Below are 21,236 nucleotides of genomic sequence, written 5' to 3'. Positions count from 1 at the left end.
ACAACGCCTACTTAACCCCGGAAGCAAACTGCACCAATGTGTCAGAGAAAACACTGTACACCTGGCGTCCGGGTCAACGTGCACTGCACCCGGCCCGCCACAGGAGTCGCTAGTGCACGATGGGACAAGGACATCCCTGCCGGCGAAACCCTCCCCGTAACCCAGACGACTGGGCCGATTGTGCGCCGCCCCATGGGTCTCCCGGTCACGGCCGACTACGACAGAGCCTGGACTCGAATCCAGAATCTCTAGTGACACAGCTACTTAGACCACTGTGCCACTCGGGAGGCCCACAACAATAAAATACCTTGGACATGCACACACCTTTTGTTTATTTAAAAACGTGTGACCCACCTCTCCCAGTGACAGCAGGGCCAGCAGTCTGATGGAGTCTGTCGACCGAGAGTTCTTCACATCCTGGATGAACTGGCCTACCACGGCAGGACCCTCCTACAAATACAAATCAAACTTGATTTAAAATGCATTAAATATGGGAAAAGTATTTAGGGGGCACCCCCCCCCCCCCCAGTGATCACATTATAAAACATTATGTTAAAATAATGAACAAACAAAAGAAACAAAAAAATTGGAAATAATCAAACCAAAAATCTGAGATTGAAAAAAACACCAAAACAAAAAAAGGCAATAAAAGTCCTTCAGGAGAACAGAACACAGGAAGGAGGTCTGAATGTCCTTCAGGATAACAGAACACAGGAAGGAGGTCTGAATGTCCTTCAGGAGAACAGAACACAGGAAGGAGGTCTGAATGTCCTTCATGAGAACAGAACACAGGAAGGAGGTCTGAATGTCCTTCAGGAGAACAGAACACAGGAAGGAGGTCTGAATGTCCTTCAGGAGAACAGAACACAGGAAGGAGGTCTGAATGTCCTTCAGGAGAACAGAACACAGGAAGGAGGTCTGAATGTCCTTCAGGAGAACAGAACACAGGAAGGAGGTCTGAATGTCCTTCAGGAGAACAGAACACAGGAAGGAGGTCTGAATGTCCTTCAGGAGAACAGAACACAGGAAGGAGGTCTGAATGTCCTTCATGAGAACAGAACACAGGAAGGAGGTCTGAATGTCCTTCAGGAGAACAGAACACAGGAAGGAGGTCTGAATGTCCTTCATGAGAACAGAACACAGGAAGGAGGTCAATGTCCTTCAGGAGAACAGAACACAGGAAGGAGGTCTGAATGTCCTTCAGGAGAACAGAACACAGGAAGGAGGTCTGAATGTCCTTCAGGAGAACATAAATACAAACATAACACAGGAAGGTCAGCAGAACAGTGAACCTACATCAGGACAGGCACGGGTCAGGGCGGCCACACATTTAGCGATAGAGTAGTAGGACTGTTTGTGTGTTAGAGCAGCACTCTGGGCGTAGACTGGACCGGTCAGCATACGGAGCAGGTCCATGTAACCCAGAGAGGATGTCCCGGTACCCACCAGAGCCTGGGAAAGGACACAGTAAAACAGCTTTTAAATACAACCCTAACCCAGAGAGGATGTCCCGGTACACACCAGAGCCTGGGAGAGGACACAGTAAAACAGCTTTTTAATACAACCCTAACCCAGAGAGGATGTCCCAGTACCCACCAGAGCCTGGGAGAGGACAGTAATACAACCCTAACCCAGAGAGGATGTCCCAGTACCCACCAGAGCCTGGGAGAGGACAGTAATACAACCCTAACCCAGAGAGGTTGTCCAGGTACCCACCAGAGCCTGGGAGAGGACAGTAATACAACCCTAACCCAGAGAGGTTGTCCAGGTACCCACCAGAGCCTGGGAGAGGACAGTAATACAACCCTAACCCAGAGAGGATGTCCAGGTACCGACCAGAGCCTGTGAGAGGACAGTAATACAACCCTAACCCAGAGAGGATGTCCAGGTACCCACCAGAGCCTGGGAGAGGACAGTAATACAACCCTAACCCAGAGAGGTTGTCCAGGTACCCACCAGAGCCTGGGAGAGGACAGTAATACAACCCTAACCCAGAGAGGTTGTCCAGGTACCCACCAGAGCCTGGGAGAGGACAGTAATACAACCCTAACCCAGAGAGGTTGTCCAGGTACCCACCAGAGCCCGAAGAAAATAATACAATTTACTGAGTGCTACAATACTGCTTGGTCAGAGAGGGGTGTTTAATAAATTAACATTGAGCAGTGACACTTCTAGATATGAGGTTGACAGTTTGAGAATCTATAGATCTATTAGGGATAAGGTAAACCCTAACTACCTGATCATCTATTAGGGACAAAGTAGAACCTGATCATCTTTTAGCTGATTTTACAAGCGGTTCTCAAACTATTTTACGAACACAGTACCTCAATTGAACTCATCCACCCGCTGTCCTAGACGTTTAGATATCATTCCCTTATCTGTTCAAACTGGAACTGGTAACCATAGATACCTGGAAGAACTCTAGCATGGCACTGAGGGCCCCTCCCTGCAGCAGAGGAGACCTGACCAGAGAGATGAGCTCCGAGAGGATGGACGACCCCCCGATCTTAGCCAGGGAGAGAGGGTGGACCCGGGCCAGGGTGGTCAGGAAGCTGATGACCATCTGGGACACGTGCATGTCGCTCTCGCTGATCAGCGGAGGCAGCTCGGCCAGCACCGCGTCGATCATGGCCGGAGTCACGCTGTCGCTGTAGTTCTTCACCAGGATGTCCAACGCGGCCAGGGTGCTCAGTTTCAGCGCCCGCTGGTTCTTACGCAGGAACGACGCCAGGATGGGCACCGCCTCGTCGAGGATAGGTCGAAGGTCGATCTTCAACGTGGAGCCTGTGATTAGGGAGGAGAGCAAGTATGAAAAGTATATACACACACACACTTATCTAGCAGGGAAACTTATTTATTAGTAAACAAATTGTTAAGCCATTAAGATCAGCCCTCGACAGATTCTGAAAATTCGCCGTATGGACTTCTCAACATCATCCCCTCCCGACCTGCGATGAGCGTGAGGGCCTTGACCGTCGTCAGTCTGGTAATCTCATTCTTCAGTCGCTCCAGGAAGATGTGCAGCGTCCCAGGGAGGTCGTCCCCCAGGCTGTCTCCCAGGTTACAGATGATCTGACCCATACAAGAAATGGCCCTCTCTTTCACTTCCTGGTCGATGTCGGCAGCCTTGAGGCGTTTGATGGTGCAGGTGAAGAGGTCAGTGATGTAGGGAGAAGCATCGAAGGTGTCCCTCTCCGGCTGGTCCAGAGGTCTGAGAAGTTTCACATTGACCAAAGATTCATTGTCCCATACTGGGCCACGAGGTTGCAGCAGATTAAAACAGAATTAAAAAAATAATAAACGTACAGACGGAATGAATAAAACAGCAACACTCAACTGAAGTTACCTCTGGTAAACCGTGTAGTTATTCTACTAAACAAGAGAAACACATCAATACACGTGTATTATTACAATAGATAACCTTACCTGATGACCTTGACCAGCTGTTGGCTGACCAGCAGGGCCTCAGAGGTGATCTTATAGAAGGGGTCTCCTACACACGCCACCACGGGCGGCACCAGGGCCTGTGGAGGTCAAAGGTTAGACAAGTTTATTCAAGTGTCACTTCCCAATTGACAAAGACATTTGACAGATAAATAAATTGTGGATGGACCCCCTCAGTGAGAGTTCTGAGACTATTTCAAAAGCACTGATGATCCATGATGTGATCAACATCAGTCCTATTACCCCACCTGGACATGAGGGTGGAAGACTTGGGGCTGGTGGTTACACAGGACCACATACAGACAGGACAGGGCATCGATCTTCAGGTTGGACGAGCTGGACTTGTCGTTGAGAGAGAAGATGATTCCTTTTAGGAGAGAGAGAGGAGATTAGGTTTGTTTAGTCAATATGCACATTGGAGGGAGGGTTTCTCAGACACAGATGAAGTCTATTCTTAGACTCGTTCCTCCATTGAAAGTGCTTTTTAGTCCAGGACTGGGTGGAACGTGTGTCCGGGAAACTGGCCCAATGAAATAGAATATTAAAAGGAAAGAAGAGAAACAGCAGAGAGAAGAGGTGCTGGTGAGGTCAGAAACCTGAACCGTGTTTCAGGGAACAGAAAATAACACAGAGCTTCTTTACTAAAAATAAAAAGGTTCCCAGTGAGAGTCAATACGACCGGGGGAAGGTTCCCAGTGAGAGTCAATACGGCCAGGGGAAGGTTCCCAGTGAGAGTCAATACGGCCAGGGGAAGGTTCCCAGCGAGAGAGAGTCAATACGGCCAGGGGAAGGTTCCCGGCGAGAGAGAGTCAATACGGCCAGGGGAAGGTTCCCGGCGAGAGAGAGTCAATGCGGCCAGGGGAAGGTTCCCGGCGAGAGAGAGTCAATGCGGCCAGGGGAAGGTTCCCGGCGAGAGAGAGTCAATACGGCCAGGGGAAGGTTCCCGGCGAGAGAGAGTCAATACGGCCAGGGGAAGGTTCCCGGCGAGAGAGAGTCAATACGGCCAGGGGAAGGTTCCCGGCGAGAGAGAGTCAATACGGCCAGGGGAAGGTTCCCAGCGAGAGAGAGTCAATACGGCCAGGGGAAGGTTCCCGGCGAGAGAGAGTCAATACGGCCAGGGGAAGGTTCCCAGCGAGAGAGAGTCAATACGGCCAGGGGAAGGTTCCCAGCGAGAGAGAGTCAATACGGCCAGGGGAAGGTTCCCAGCGAGAGAGAGTCAATACGGCCAGGGGAAGGTTCCCAGCGAGAGAGAGTCAATACGGCCAGGGGAAGGTTCCCAGCGAGAGAGAGTCAATACGGCCAGGGGAAGGTTCCCAGCGAGAGAGAGTCAATACGGCCAGGGGGAGGTTCCCAGCGAGAGAGAGTCAAAACGACCAGGGGAAGGTTCCCAGCGAGAGAGTCAATACGACCAGGGGAAGGTTCCAAGTGAGAGAGTCAATACGGCCAGGGGAAGGTTCCCAGTGAGAGAGTCAATACGACCGGGGGAAGGTTCCCAGTGAGAGAGAGTCAATACGACCAGGGGAAGGTTCCCAGTGAGGCAATACGATCAGGGGAAGGTTCCCAGTGAGGCAATACGGCCAGGAGAAGGTTCCCAGTGAGAGAGAGTCAATACGACCAGGGGAAGGTTCCCAGTGAGAGAGAGTCAATACGACCGGGGGAAGGTTCCCAGTGAGAGAGAGTCAATACGACCGGGGGAAGGTTCCCAGTGAGAGAGAGTCAATACGGCCAGGGGAAGGTTCCCAGCGAGAGAGAGTCAATACGGCCAGGGGAAGGTTCCCAGTGAGAGAGTCAATACGACCGGGGGAAGGTTCCCAGTGAGAGAGAGTCAATACGACCAGGGGAAGGTTCCCAGTGAGGCAATACGACCAGGGGAAGGTTCCCAGTGAGGCAATACGACCAAGGGAAGGTTCCCAGTGAGGCAATACGACCAAGGGAAAGTTCCCAGTGAGGCAATACGGCCAGGAGAAGGTTCCCAGTGAGAGAGAGTCAATACGACCAGGGGAAGGTTCCCAGTGAGAGAGTCAATACGGCCAGGGGAAGGTTCCCAGTGAGAGAGTCAATACGACCAGGGGAAGGTTCCCAGTGAGAGTCAATACGACAGGCTGATGACCAGCCTCTTTCAGATCCGCCACTCCCCTGGTGAATTCAGGGAAGGAGAAAACACAAAATAACCAGAAAGCTTCTCGTTGTAATTGATCCTAAAATAATCCCATTGTATCAGCTGTGGGGTACTGAAGCAGTGCAGTGGTACTATTGGGGAGGAGGAGCATATTGGGGAAACGAGAACGGGTTTCTCCCCCCAAAAAAGGTAATTTAGAAAGGACAGAACAAGTTATTAAATCTTCTCTGTTGCCTTTTGACGTATGCCATTTACCTCTGAACCAGCTGTGATAAATCACTTGTGTTTGTCTAAAGGGAAAGAAAGAAGACACTGGCTGCAACCTACAATAACAACATGCAAAACTACCAATCTATCTATCTATTCCTCTAGGGTAACATGTTGACTAGGTCACATATCAATCTATCTATTCCTGTAGGGTAACATGTTAACTAGGTCAAATATCAATCTATCTATTCCTCTAGGGTAACACGTTGACTAGGTCAAATATCAATCTATCTATTCCTCTAGGGTCCCAAGAAACAAAGAGATCTTCTGTTGAATCTGACAATTAATCTTAATGGTTGTCCAGTCTTCTCAAATAAAACTGTGAAGGACCTCTGCGTTACTCTGGACCCTGATCTCTGTTTTGAAGAACACATCAAGACCATTTCAAGGACAGCTTTTTCCCATCTACGTAACATTGCAAAAATCAGAAACTTTCTGTCCAAAAATGATGCAGAAAAATTAATCCATGCTTTTGTTACTTCTTGGTTAGACTACTGCAATGCTCTACTTTCCGGCTACCCGGATAAAGCACTAAATAAACTTCAGTTAGTGCTAAATACGGCTGCTAGAATCCTGACTAGAACCAAAAAAATGTGATCATATTACTCCAGTGCTAGCCTCCCTACACTGGCTTCCTGTCAAAGCAAGGGCTGATTTCAAGGTTTTACTGCTAACCTACAAAGCATTACATGGGCTTGTTCCTACCCATCTCTCTGATTTGGTCCTGCCGTACATACCTACACGTACGCTACGGTCACAAGACGCAGGCCTCCTAATTGTCCTTAGAATTTCTAAGCAAACAGCTGGAGGCAGGGTTTTCTCCTATAGAGCTCCATTTTTATGGAACGGTCTGCCTACCCATGTGAGAGACGCAAACTCGGTCTCAACCTTTAAGTCTTTACTGAAGACTCATCTCTTCAGTGGGTCATATGATTGAGTGTAGTCTGGCCCAGGAGTGTGAAGGTGAACGGAAAGGCTCTGGAGCAACGAACCGCCCTTGCTGTCTCTGCCTGGCCGGTTCCGCTCTCTCCACTGGGATTCGCTGCCTCTAACCCTATAACAGGGGCTGAGTCACTGGCTTACTAGGGCTCTTTCATACCGTCCCTAGGAGGGCTGCGTCACTTGAGTGGGTTGAGTCACTGATGTGATCTTCCTGTCTGGGTTGGCACCCCCCCTTGGGTTGTGCCGTGGTGGAGATCTTTGTGGGCTATACTCGGCCTTGTCTCAGGATGGTAAGTTGGTGGTTGAAGATATCCCTCTAGTGGTGTGGGGGCTGTGCTTTGGCAAAGTGGGTGGGGTTATATCCTTCCTGTTTGGCCCTGTTCCGGGGGTATCATCGGATGGGGCCACAGTGTCTCCTGACCCCTCCGGTCTCAGCCTCCAGTATTTATGCTGCAGTAGTTCATGTGTCGGGGTGCTAGGGTCAGTTTGTTATATCTGGAGTACTTCCTGTCTTATCCGGTGTCCTGTGTGAATTTAAGTATGCTCTCTCTAATTCCCTCTTTCTTTCTCTCGGAGGACCTGAGCCCTAGAACCATGCCTCAGGACTTTGTTATATCAATCAATCTATTCCTCTAGTGCAACCCGTTGACTCGGTCAAATAATTCATTTTCTACTTCAGCATATTTCCTGTCAACTCAATAACTCTCACTCCACTAAGACGTGAAAGGCATTTAATGTCATAGCTTTATAAGAACCCAAAAACAGTCTGAGTCAGTCAGCCTCCGTCAGAGAGAGAGAGTGACCTCCAGACCAGATGGATGAGGCTGAAGAACGTACCCAGGACGGGAGCTTTGTTCCTGGGACCAGCACAGAGATGTTGGGTGAGAGCCTAGGCTAGCCTGGGGTGAAAGTCTGGCAGGAGTGAGATCAGAATCTCAGGGTGCCAACTACTGCCATTGTGCCCTTGAGCAAGAGATGCTCCAGGGCAAATGTAGCTCTGTAGCTGATCCAACGCTGCCTCCAGACTCTCGTGTGTGTGTGTGTGTGTGTGTGTGTGTGTGTGTGTGTGTGTGTGTGTGTGGCGCGTCTGGGGGACACATTCAGTAAACCCATCTAGTACCGAGTCAGACCCCCCTCTGCCTCCAGAACAGCCTGAATTCTTCAGGGCACTGAAACATTGCTCAAATTGGTGTTTTTCCACTCTTCAGTTGTCCAGTGTTGCTCCCAATGGAGCAGCATTTTCTTGTTTTTAGCTGATAGGAACCCAGGGTGGTCGTCTGCTGCAATAGCCAATCGGTGACAAGGACCGACAAGTTGTGAGCCGTTATTTTCCTGTTTGTGTTCCACCTGTTAGCTTGCATGATTCTTGTCATTCTCCTTGGACATCTCATCAACGAGCTGTTCCCACCCACAGGACTGCCGCTGACTGGATGTTTTTGTTTGTCGCACCGTTTTCTGTAAACCCTAGACAATGTCGTGCGTGAAAATTCCAGGAGGCCGTTTGAGATACTAGAACCGTCACACCGCAGGTTATTCTAATGGAACAGTAACTGAATGCCCTGATGCCTGCCTGCTTTATATAGGAGGTTACCCATTCTAAAGGAACAGTAACTGAATGTCTTGATGCCTGCCTGCTTTATATAGTAGGTTACCCATCCTAATGGAACAGTAACTCAAATCAAAATCAAATCAAATGTATTTATATAGCCCTTCGTACATCAGCTGATATCTCAAAGTGCTGTACAGAAACCCAGCCTAAAACCCCAAACAGCAAGCAATGCAGGTGTAGAAGCATAACTGAATGTCTTGATGCCCGTCTGCTTTATATAGTAGGTTACCCATTCTAAAGGAACAGTAACTGAATGTCTTGATGCCTGCCTGCTTTATATAGTAGGTTACCCATCCTAATGGAACAGTAACTGGATGCCCTGATGCCTGTCTGCTTTACATAGTAGGTTACCCATCCTACTGGAACAGTAACTGAATGCCTGTCTGCTTTATATAGTAGGTTACCTATTCTAACGGAACAGTAACTGAATGCCCTGATGCCTGCCTGCTTTATATAGGAAGCCACGGCCACATGACTCACTGTCTGTAGAAGCAAAACATTTTTATGAACGGGGTGGTGTAACTAATAAACTTGCCACTGAGTGCAAGTTATATTGTACATAACTAGTACGAGGACAGGGATATGTTGTGTGAGGCTCCAGGGTTAGGGTAGTATCATACCTGGTACGAGGACAGGGATATGTTGTGTGAGGGCTCCAGGGTTAGGGTAGTATCCTACCTGGTACGAGGACAGGGATATGTTGTGTGAGGGCTCCAGGGTTAGGGTAGTATCCTACCTGGTACGAGGACAGGGATATGTTGTGTGAGGGCTCCAGGGTTAGGGTAGTATCCTACCTGGTACGAGGACAGGGATATGTTGTGTGAGGGCTCCAGGGTTAGGGTAGTATCCTACCTGGTACGAGGACAGGGATATGTTGTGTGAGGGCTCCAGGGTTAGGGTAGTATCCTACCTGGTACGAGGACAGGGATATGTTGTGTGAGGGCTCCAGGGTTAGGGTAGTATCCTACCTGGTATGAGGACAGGGATATGTTGTGTGAGGGCTCCAGGGTTAGGGTAGTATCCTACCTGGTACGAGGACAGGGATATGTTGTGTGAGGCTCCAGGGTTAGGGCAGTATCCTACCTGGTACGAGGACAGGGATATGTTGTGTGAGGCTCCAGGGTTAGGGTAGTATCCTACCTGGTACGAGGACAGGGATATGTTGTGTGAGGGCTCCAGGGTTAGGGTAGTATCCTACCTGGTACGAGGACAGGGATATGTTGTGTGAGGGCTCCAGGGTTAGGGTAGGGTTAGGGTAGTATCCTACCTGGTACGAGGACAGGGATATGTTGTGTGAGGCTCCAGGGTTAGGGTAGTATCCTACCTGGTACGAGGACAGGGATATGTTGTGCGAGGGCTCCAGGGTTAGGGTAGGATCCTACCTGGTACGAGGACAGGGATATGTTGTGTGAGGGCTCCAGGGTTAGGGTAGGGTTAGGGTAGTATCCTACCTGGTACGAGGACAGGGATATGTTGTGCGAGGGCTCCAGGGTTAGGGTAGTATCCTAGCTGGTACGAGGACAGGGATATGTTGTGTGAGGGCTCCAGGGTTAGGGTAGAGTTAGGGTAGGATCCTACCTGGTACGAAGACAGGGATATGTTGTGTGAGGGCTCCAGGGTTAGGGTAGTATCCTACCTGGTACGAGGACAGGGATATGTTGTGTGAGGGCTCCGGGGTTAGGGTAGGGTAGTATCCTACCTGGTACGAGGACAGGGATATGTTGTGTGAGGGCTCCAGGGTTAGGGTAGTCTCCTACCTGGTACGAGGACAGGGATATGTTGTGTGAGGGCTCCAGGGTTAGGGTAGTATCCTACCTGGTACGAGGACAGGGATATGTTGTGTGAGGGCTCCAGGGTTAGGGTAGTATCCTACCTGGTACGAGGACAGGGATATGTTGTGTGAGGGCTCCAGGGTTAGGGTAGTATCCTACCTGGTACGAGGACAGGGATATGTTGTGTGAGGGCTCCAGGCAGCACGTTGACCAGCTCCGTCAGCATGTTGAAGCAGCACTGTCGTGTCTTGACACTTTTCTCCTTCATCTGCTTATGCAGGGCCTTAACGATCATTGGCACCTGCAGCAGCACCCGGTGGGAGGGAGAAATATCAGACATACCACTGACTAATACATACTACCACTAGGAAATATCAGACATACCACTGACTAATACACACTACAACTACCACTCGGAGATATAGACATACTGACTAATACATACTGACTAATACATACTACCACTAGGAGATATAGACATACCACTGACTAATACATACTAGAACTACCACTAGGAGATATAGATATAGTAGAACTACCACTAGGCGATATAGATATACTAGAACTACCACTAGGCGATATAGATATACTAGAACTACCACTAGGCGATATAGATATACTAGAACTACCACTAGGCGATATAGATATAGTAGAACTACCACTAGGCGATATAGATATACTAGAACTACCACTAGGCGATATAGATATACTAGAACTACCACTAGGCGATATAGATATACTAGAACTACCACTAGGCGATATAGATATACTAGAACTACCACTAGGCGATATAGATATACTAGAACTACCACTAGGCGATATAGATATACTAGAACTACCACTAGGCGATATAGATATACTAGAACTACCACTAGGCGATATAGATATAGTAGAACTACCACTAGGCGATATAGATATAGTAGAACTACCACTAGGCGATATAGATATACTAGAACTACCACTAGGCGATATAGATATACTAGAACTACCACTAGGCGATATAGATATACTAGAACTACCACTAGGCGATATAGATATACTAGAACTACCACTAGGCGATATAGATATAGTAGAACTACCACTAGGCGATATAGATATAGTAGAACTACCACTAGGCGATATAGATACACTAGAACTACCACTAGGCGATATAGATATACTAGAACTACCACTAGGCGATATAGATATACTAGAACTACCACTAGGCGATATAGATATACTAGAACTACCACTAGGCGATATAGATATACTAGAACTACCACTAGGCGATATAGATATACTAGAACTACCACTAGGCGATATAGACATACTAGAACTACCACTAGGCGATATAGACATACTAGAACTACCACTAGGTGATATAGACATACTAGAACTACCACTAGGAGATATAGACATACTAGAACTACCACTAGGAGATATAGACATACTACTGACTAATACAGTGCCTTGCGAAAGTATTCGGCCCCCTTGAACTTTGCGACCCTTTGCCACATTTCAGGCTTCAAACATAAAGATATAAAACTGTATTTTTTTGTGAAGAATCAACAACAAGTGGGACACAATCATGAAGTGGAACGACATTTATTGGATATTTCAAACTTTTTTAACAAATCAAAAACTGAAAAATTGGGCGTGCTAAATTATTCAGCCCCCTTAAGTTAATACTTTGTAGCGCCACCTTTTGCTGCGAATACAGCTGAGAGAGCTCACTCTCTCTCTCTGTGTGTTTTACCTGGTTCTGCAGCATGGTGAGTGGAGTCTCTCCCTGTTCCATGGCATCTGGGTCACACAGCCAGCTCTGAGCAGGACGTGTCTGCTTCAGCAACGACAGGTAGGCATGGAACACGTCAGCCTTCACGTTCTCCTCCCGCTCCTACAGTCAACACATCAGTCAACACATCAGTCAACACATCAGTCAACACATCAGTCAACACATCAGTCAACACATCAGTCAACACATCAGTCAACACATCAGTCAACACATCAGTCAACACATCAGTCAACACATCAGTCAACACATCAGTCAACACAGTCAACACAGTCAACACATCAGTCAACACAGTCAACACAGTCAACACAGTCAACACGTTCTCCTCCCGCTCCTACAATCAACACGTCAGTCAACACGTCAGTCAACACGTCAGTCAACACGTCAGTCAACACGTCAGTCAACACAGTCACCACAGTCAACACAGTCAACACAGTCAACACAGTCAACACGTTCTCCTCCCGCTCCTACAATCAACACATCAGTCAACACATCAGTCAATTCTCCTCACGCTCCTACAGTCAACACATCGGTCAACACATCGGTCAACACATCGGTCAACACATCGGTCAACACATCGGTCAACACGTTCTCCTCCCGCTCCTACAATCAACACATCAGTCAACACATCAGTCAACACATCAGTCAACACATCAGTCAACACATCAGTCAACACATCAGTCAACACATCAGTCAACATGTTCTCCTCCCGCTCCTACAATCAACACATCAGTCAACACATCAGTCAACACATCAGTCAACACATCAGTCAACACATCAGTCAACACATCAGTCAACACATCAGTCAACACATCAGTCAACATATTCTCCTCCCGCTCCTACAATCCACCAATCAATACATCAGCCTTCACATTCTCCTCCCGCTCCTACAATCCACCAATCAATACATCAGCCTTCACATTCTCCTCCCGCTCCTACAATCCACCAATCAATACATCAGCCAATCAAATTGTATTGATAAAAGCCCTTTTTGTGACAACTGTTGATATCAAAGTTCTTTTACTTTTTAGTAACCCTCGACTCAGAGAGCAAACAAACACAAAACAGATGCCCAACGGCTAGGTAAAACTCCCTGGAAGATGTAGACCTAGAGGAGCACCTTGAACCGTGCGATGAGCGCGGGCGACACGGTCCTGTAGAACTCAGGCAGCATCTCGTGGCGTGTGCTGACCACGGCGTCCAGACACTTGGCGGCTGCACGGCGAACCTTCCAGCTCATGTCGTCGTCGTCGCTGTACTCGTCATCACTTCCTGTAAAGAAAGGTCAGAGGTCAAAGGGTGGTGGGAATGTGAGGTTAGATAATAACTGCTGCTAGACTGTGTTAAGTATTAGAACGAATGACAATTAGCTGGTAGAAAACACCAACATCTCAAACACAGGTTACACACAGCACAGCTACTAGTCTAGAGACCAACTGACGACCACCCGACGACCACCCGACGACCACTACCACCTGACGACCACCTGACGACCACCTGACGACCACCTGACGACCACTACCACCTGACAACCACCACCACCCGACGACCACCACCACCCGACGACCACCACCACCCGACGACCACCCGACGACCACTACCACCCGACGACCACTACCACCCGACGACCACTACCACCCGACGACCACTACCACCCGACGACCACTACCACCCGACGACCACTACCACCCGACGACCACTACCACCCGACGACCACTACCACCCGACGACCACTACCACCCGACGACCACTACCACCCGACGACCACTACCACCCGACGACCACTACCACCTGAAGACCACCTCTCAAACACAGGTTCCACACAGCACAGCTACTAGTCTAGAGAGATCACCTGACGACCACCCGACGACCACCTCTAAAACACAGGTTCCACACAGCACAGCTACTAGTCTAGAGAGACCACCCGACGACCACCTGACGACCACCCGACGACCACCTCTCAAACACAGGTTCCACACAGCACCTAGTCTAGAGAGACCACCCGACGACCACCTGACGACCACCCGACGACCACCTCTCAAACACAGGTTCCACACAGCACAGCTACTAGTCTAGAGAGACCACCTGACTACCACCCGACGACCACATCTCAAACACAGGTTACACACAGCACAGCTACTAGTCTAGAGCGACCACCTGACTACCACCCGACGACCAAACAATACTGTCATCACATGGTTGTTCCAGGGCCTAACCTCAAATCCTTCCAATGAGATTTGACCTGTGAAGTTTGACAGAGATACACTCAATCATCACAGACTAGGAGGCTAGTCCCAACACTGTACTGCCCTGGGCCTGATGAGACCAGTACCAACACTGTAGTGCCCTGGGCCTGATGAGACCAGGAGACTAGTCCCAACACTGTACTGCCCTGGGCCTGATGAGACCAGGAGACTAGTCCCAACACTGTAGTGCCCTGGGCCTGATGAGACCAGGAGACTAGTCCCAACACTGTACTGCCCTGGGCCTGATGAGACCAGGAGACTAGTCCCAACACTGTACTGCCCTGGGCCTGATGAGACCAGGAGACTAGTCCCAACACTGTACTGCCCTGGGCCTGATGAGACCAGGAGACTAGTCCCAACACTGTAGTGCCCTGGGCCTGATGAGACCAGGAGACTAGTCCCAACACTGTACTGCCCTGGGCCTGATGAGACCAGGAGACTAGTCCCAACACTGTACTGCCCTGGGCCTGATGAGACCAGGAGACTAGTCCCAACACTGTACTGCCCTGGGCCTGATGAGACCAGGAGACTAGTCCCAACACTGTACTGCCCTGGGCCTGATGAGACCAGGAGACTAGTCCCAACACTGTACTGCCCTGGGCCTGATGAGACCAGTACCAACACTGTAGTGCCCTGGGCCTGATGAGACCAGGAGACTAGTCCCAACACTGTACTGCCCTGGGCCTGATGAGACCAGGAGACTAGTCCCAACACTGTACTGCCCTGGGCCTGATGAGACCAGGAGACTAGTCCCAACACTGTACTGCCCTGGGCCTGATGAGACCAGGAGACTAGTCCCAACACTGTACTGCCCTGGGCCTGATGAGACCAGGAGACTAGTCCCAACACTGTACTGCCCTGGGCCTGATGAGACCAGGAGACTAGTCCCAACACTGTACTGCCCTGGGCCTGATGAGACCAGGAGACTAGTCCCAACACTGTACTGCCCTGGGCCTGATGAGACCAGGAGACTAGTCCCAACACTGTGCTGGCCTGGGCCTGATGAGACTAGTCCCAACACTGTGCTGGCCTGGGCCTGATGAGACTAGTCCCAACACTGTGCTGGCCTGGGCCTGATGAGACTAGTCCCAACACTGTGCTGGCCTGGGCCTGATGAGACTAGTCCCAACACTGTGCTGGCCTGGGCCTGATGAGACTAGTCCCAACACTGTGCTGGCCTGGGCCTGATGAGACTAGTCCCAACACTGTGCTGCCCTGGGCCTGATGAGACTAGTCCCAACACTGTGCTGCCCTGGGCCTGATGAGACTAGTCCCAACACTGTGCTGCCCTGGGCCTGTTTACAAGCTAGCTACACACAGCCAGTCAGTCAGCACCATTAATTATTAAAGGAACCAGCCAATAGGAATAAGTAGGAATATGATTTATGGATGACTGGCAAACTGTGCTGAAGCTTAGTGCTGTAGAAGATACGAGCAACACTCCAGGCTCCAAAAAACACTCGTTGTCAAGAGCCACTTTATAAATGAAATACTTCAACATTCTGGGAGCATACACTATGGTTGGTGGAGAGACACGACAACCAGAGAGTGTGTGAGTCAGGGAAGAGAGGAGTGAGAGGAGGAAGGGGACAGAGAGGAGGGAGGGGACAGAGAAGACGAAGGGGACAGAGAAGAGGAAGGGGACAGAGAGGAGAGACACGACAACCAGAGAGTGTGAGTCAGGGAAGAGAGGAGGAAGGGGACAGAGAGGAGGGAGAGGAGGAAGGGGACAGAGAGGAGGGAGGGGACAGAGAGGAGGGAGGGGACAGAGAGGAGGGAGAGGAGGAAGGGGACAGAGAGGAGAGACATGACAACCAGAGAGTGTGAGAGTCAGGGAAGAGAGGAGGAAGGGGACAGAGAGGAGGGAGAGGAGGAAGGGGACAGAGAGGAGGGAGGAGACAGAGAGGAGGGAGGGGACAGAGAGGAGGGAGGGGACAGAGAGGAGGGAGGGGACAGAGAGGAGGGAGGGGACAGAGAGGGAGGGAGGGGACAGAGAGGGAGGGAGGGGACAGAGAGGAGGGAGAGGAGGAAGGGGACAGAGAGGAGACACATGACAACCAGAGAGTGTGTGAGTCAGGGAAGAGAGGAGGGAGGGGAGGAAGGGGACAGAGAGGAGGGAGAGGAGGAAGGGGACAGAGAGGAGGGAGAGGAGGAAGGGGACAGAGAGCCATCTAACAGCTGTAGTAGATGTAATGACAAGGACAGAGAGCCATCTATCAGCTGTAGTAGATGTAATGACAAGGACAGAGAGCCATCTATCAGCTGTAGTAGATGGGAGGGAGGGGACAGAGAGGAGGGAGAGGAGGAAGGGGACAGAGAGCCATCTATCAGCTGTAGTAGATGGGAGGGAGGGGACAGAGGGAGGGAGGAGACAGAGAGGAGGGAGAGGAGGAAGGGGACAGAGAGCCATCTATCAGCTGTAGTAGATGTAATGACAAGGACAGAGAGCCATCTATCAGCTGTAGTAGATGTAATGACAAGGACAGAGAGCCATCTATCAGCTGTAGTAGATGTAATGACAAGGACAGAGAGCCATCTATCAGCTGTAGTAGATGTAATGACAAGGGGGCCTGCTGAAACTGACTGTAGATAATAACATTCAGTCTCATAACAAGGCAGGGAGAGAGAGAGAGGCAGGGAGGAGACAGAGGGAGGGAGGAGACAGAGGGAGGGAGGAGACAGAGGGAGGGAGGAGACAGAGGGAGGGAGGAGACAGAGGGAGGGGAGGAGACAGAGGGAGGGGAGGAGACAGAGGGAGGGAGGAGACAGAGGGAGGGAGGAGACAGAGGGAGGGAGGAGACAGAGGGAGGGAGGAGACAGAGGGAGGGAGGAGACAGAGGGAGGGAGGAGACAGAGGGAGGGAGGAGACAGAGGGAGGGAGGAGACAGAGGGAGGGAGGAGACAGAGGGAGGGAGGAGACAGAGGGAGGGAGGAGACAGAGGGAGGGAGGAGACAGAGGGAGGGAGGTGACAGAGGAGGGGAGGATACAAAGGGAGGGAGGAGACAGAGGAGGGGAGGATACAAAGGGAGGGAGGAGACAGAGGGAGGGAAGAGACAGAGGGAGGGAGGAGACAGAGGGAGGGAGGAGACAGAGGGAGGGAGGAGACAGAGGGAGGGGAGAGGGAGGCTGGCTGCCTTCAATATTTAGTCCATTATCCTATGTTTATTCCACAGTGCTCATGCGTGGCCAAGCAACAGATTGTCTCTCTGGCTGAGCTCTTAGTCATAGCAACAAACAACACACTAACCGTGTCAGTGCAGTGGGGACTTACAACTGGGGGTTATTCTGCACACAGTAAGACTCCTGAAAATGGAAGACACATTTAATAGATAGAACTCGTTCTAACTTCTCTCACACGGAGGCAGATAGCTGAAGAGACGAGTCCTATAGGTATCTCCTGAAGTGATGAAGAGTCCTATATGTTCCTCTTCTTAACAAGTGGAGGAGGTTATTATTAGAGATGTGGCCATACCTTTCTTGATTGTCCCTGAGGGGGATGTAAATAAAGGTGTAAAACCTTGAGTAGGCTGAGAGCAGGCTGAGAGCAGGCTGAGAGTAGGCTGAGAGTAGGCTGAGAGCAGGCTGAGAGCAGGCTGAGAGTAGGCTGAGAGCAGGCTGAGAGCAGGCTGAAAGCAGGCTGAGAGCAGGCTGAGAGCAGGCTGAGAGCAGGCTGAGAGCAGGCTGAGAGCAGGCTGAGAGTAGGCTAATAGCAGGCTGATAGCAGGCTTGGGCGGTATACAGATTTCTATACAGTCATACCGTTAATCTGCCATCCCGGGATTTACACTATTACCGACATAACACACAAGGGGGCGCTAAAAAGAACAACCCATTGGGTCTCTGCTACCAGAATGCTAACAAAATTAGGACAAGTAATAGCGAAATCACATCGCTAAATGCTAAGGAGCGCAAACGAGCATAAACTAAAATGCGAAGACGGGCAAACCCAGCTCATAAAAGTGACACAAGCATAGCTAGTAGCTACCCGATGTAAAGTGACAAGCATAGCTAGTAGCTACCCGATGTAAAGTGACACAAGCATAGCTAGTAGCTACCGGATGTAAAGTGACAAGCATAGCTAGTAGCTACCCGATGTAAAGTGACACAAGCATAGCTAGTAGCTACCGGATGTAAAGTGACAAGCATAGCTAGTAGCTACCGGATGTAAAGTTACAAGCATAGCTAGTAGCTACCGGATGTAAAGTGACACAAGCATAGCTAGTAGCTACCCGATGTAAAGTGACAAGCATAGCTAGTAGCTACCGGATGTAAAGTGACAAGCATAGCTAGTAGCTAGTAGCTACCCGATGTAAAGTGACACAAGCATAGCTTGTGACCAGTGAACTGAGATAAGGCGGAGCTTTACCTAGCATGGACTTGTAGATGACCTGGAGCCAGTGGGTCTGGCGACTAATATGTAGCGAGGGCCAGCCGACTAGAGCATACAAGTCGCAGTGGTGGGTGGTATAAGGTGCTTTAGTGACAAAACGGATGGCACTGTGATAAACTGCATCCAGTTTGCTGAGTAGAGTGTTGGAAGCAATTTTGTAGATGACATCGCCGAAGTCGAGGATCGGTAGGATAGTCAGTTTTATTAGGGTAAGTTTGGCGGCGTGAGTGAAGGAGGCTTTGTTGCGGAATAGAAAGCAGACTCTTGATTTGATTTTCGATTGGAGATGTTTGATATGAGTCTGGAAGGAGAGTTTACAGTCTAGCCAGACACCTAGGTACTTATAGATGTCCACATATTCAAGGTCGGAACCATCCAGGGTGGTGATGCTGGTCAGGTGTGCGGGTACAGGCAGCGAACGGTTGAAAAGCATGCATTTGGTTTTACTAGCGTTTAAGAGCAGTTGGAGGCCACGGAAGGAGTGTTGTATGGCATTGAAGCTCGTTTGGAGGTTAGATAGCACAGTGTCCAAGGACGGGCCGGAAGTATATAGAATGGTGTCGTCTGCGTAGAGGTGGATCAGGGAATCGCCCGCAGCAAGAGCAACATCATTGATATATACAGAGAAAAGGGTCGGCCCGAGGATTGAACCCTGTGGCACCCCCATAGAGACTGCCAGAGGACCGGACAGCATGCCCTCCGATTTGACACACTGAACTCTGTCTGCAAAGTAATTGGTGAACCAGGCAAGGCAGTCATCCGAAAAACCGAGGCTACTGAGTCTGCCGATAAGAATAAGGTGATTGACAGTCGAAAGCCTTGGCAAGGTCGATGAAGACGGCTGCACAGTACTGTCTTTTATCGATGGCGGTTATGATATCGTTTAGTACCTTGAGCGTGGCTGAGGCGCACCCGTGACCGGCTCGGAAACCAGATTGCACAGCGGAGAAGGTACGGTGGGATTCGAGATGGTCAGTGACCTGTTTGTTGACTTGGCTTTCGAAGACCTTAGATAGGCAGGGCAGGATGGATATAGGTCTGTAACAGTTTGGGTCCAGGGTGTCTCCCCCTTTGAAGAGGGGGATGACTGCAGCAGCTTTCCAATCCTTGGGGATCTCAGACGAGATGAAAGAGAGGTTGAACAGGCTGGTAATAGGGGTTGCGACAATGGCGGCGGATAGTTTCAGAAATAGAGGGTCCAGATTGTCAAGCCCAGTTGATTTGTACAGGTCCAGGTTTTGCAGCTCTTTCAGAACATCTGCTATCTGGATTTGGGTAAAGGAGAACCTGGAGAGGTTTGGGCGAGTAGCTGCGGGGGGGGCGGAGCTGTTGGCCGAGGTTGGAGTAGCCAGGCGGAAGGCATGGCCAGCTGTTGAGAAATGCTTGTTGAAGTTTTCGATAATCATGGATTTATCGGTGGTGACCGTGTTACCTAGCCTCAGTGCAGTGGGCAGCTGGGAGGAGGTGCTCTTGTTCTCCATGGACTTCACAGTGTCCCAGAACTTTTTGGAGTTGGAGCTACAGGATGCAAACTTCTGCCTGAAGAAGCTGGCCTTAGCTTTCCTGACTGACTGTGTGTATTGGTTCCTGACTTCCCTGAACAGTTGCATATCGCGGGGACTAGTCGATGCTATTGCAGTCCGCCAATGGTAAACATTTAGTAGTGAATTCGATTTAGTAGTGAATTCCATTTCGTAGTGAATTCCATTTAGCAGTGAATTCCATTTAGCAGTGAATTCCATCCCAAGTGTCACTTCATCACCTGACGTGCTGCACAACAGAGACTCGGAGACTCAAAACACAGAACTCTACGGACTCAACCAGCTCTCTCTTTCTCCTGTTGTACCTTTTCTTTTTACAAAAACACCTGACTGGTTTAACGGTTCTGGGGAACGAGTGGAAAATAATGTGACAGGTGAAATGAAGATCGACATCTTCTTCATCTCCTTAACGCGTTGAACAAGTTGACTGTAGGTATTAACTAGCATCTACAGATAATCACATTTATTTATTTTTTAAGAAAGAATTGACAGTATTGAAAAGACTATCCTGTGGCCATTTACAAATACGATATGCCACCAAAAAACTAGTTGATAATCTGAATGAGACTAACCTGGATAAATAAATAAACCTGAGGTTGAATGACCATGAGCTCTCACAGTACCTTGAGTCTGTGTGGTGTGTGAGAGAGTGTTTACCTTGATAGTCTTCGTCTGCTCCGTCGGCATCCATGGCATTCTCATCTTCATCCTCGTCGTCATAGTTATAGTTGGGGTCGTAGGTCAAATACTTCAGACAGATGCTAATGACAGTGCCCACATGTGGATAAACCTCCTTTGGACACCTGGAGAGAGGAGAGAGAGCGAGAGAGAGAGAGAGCGAGAGAGAGCGAGAGAGAGAGACAGAGAGAGATTGAAAAGTCCTTAATGGTTGAGTTGCGTTTAGTTTCCACTAATAAAGACTCCCATCTCTCAGCCTTTCTTCTCCTCGTGGTAATCTGGGAGGACAGACAGCACCACAGTCATCTCCCAACACTAGTTCTCTCTCTCTCTCCCAAACACTTGTTTGATGTAATCCATAAAAGGCACCAGATAGACCGGATGAAAGGGTTTCTCATCACAGAAACAGTGGGAGGCTAAACGTAGACAAGGAGAGAGACGAGAGCATCCAATCAC

The 21,236-nt window shown here is 49.7% G+C and overlaps 1 protein-coding gene across 2 annotated transcripts in view; it reads right to left on the bottom strand.

The window, feature by feature from the left end:
* The window catches only part of cand1 (cullin-associated and neddylation-dissociated 1), a 61,999-nt gene that overhangs the window by 17,784 nt on the left and 22,979 nt on the right, over nucleotides 1-21,236 (bottom strand). Inside the window, exons 7-16 of one of the 2 annotated variants that reach the window (XM_031815295.1) lie at nucleotides 20,760-20,905; nucleotides 13,045-13,196; nucleotides 11,889-12,029; nucleotides 10,313-10,457; nucleotides 3,693-3,811; nucleotides 3,427-3,524; nucleotides 2,949-3,211; nucleotides 2,411-2,784; nucleotides 1,297-1,452; nucleotides 355-450 (exon numbers count right to left, since the gene is read on the bottom strand). In XM_031815295.1, coding sequence (XP_031671155.1) covers nucleotides 355-450; nucleotides 1,297-1,452; nucleotides 2,411-2,784; nucleotides 2,949-3,211; nucleotides 3,427-3,524; nucleotides 3,693-3,811; nucleotides 10,313-10,457; nucleotides 11,889-12,029; nucleotides 13,045-13,196; nucleotides 20,760-20,905 — 1,690 coding nt within the window. The remainder of the gene's footprint in view (nucleotides 1-354; nucleotides 451-1,296; nucleotides 1,453-2,410; nucleotides 2,785-2,948; nucleotides 3,212-3,426; nucleotides 3,525-3,692; nucleotides 3,812-10,312; nucleotides 10,458-11,888; nucleotides 12,030-13,044; nucleotides 13,197-20,759; nucleotides 20,906-21,236) is intronic. The other variant, XM_031815296.1, reaches the window with a different exon arrangement.

This window comes from Oncorhynchus kisutch, unplaced genomic scaffold, assembly GCF_002021735.2.
Source record: "Oncorhynchus kisutch isolate 150728-3 unplaced genomic scaffold, Okis_V2 Okis09a-Okis19a_hom, whole genome shotgun sequence".
Classification (NCBI taxonomy): Eukaryota; Metazoa; Chordata; class Actinopteri; order Salmoniformes; family Salmonidae; genus Oncorhynchus; species Oncorhynchus kisutch.
This window is presented reverse-complemented; position numbering and strand designations above follow the sequence as displayed.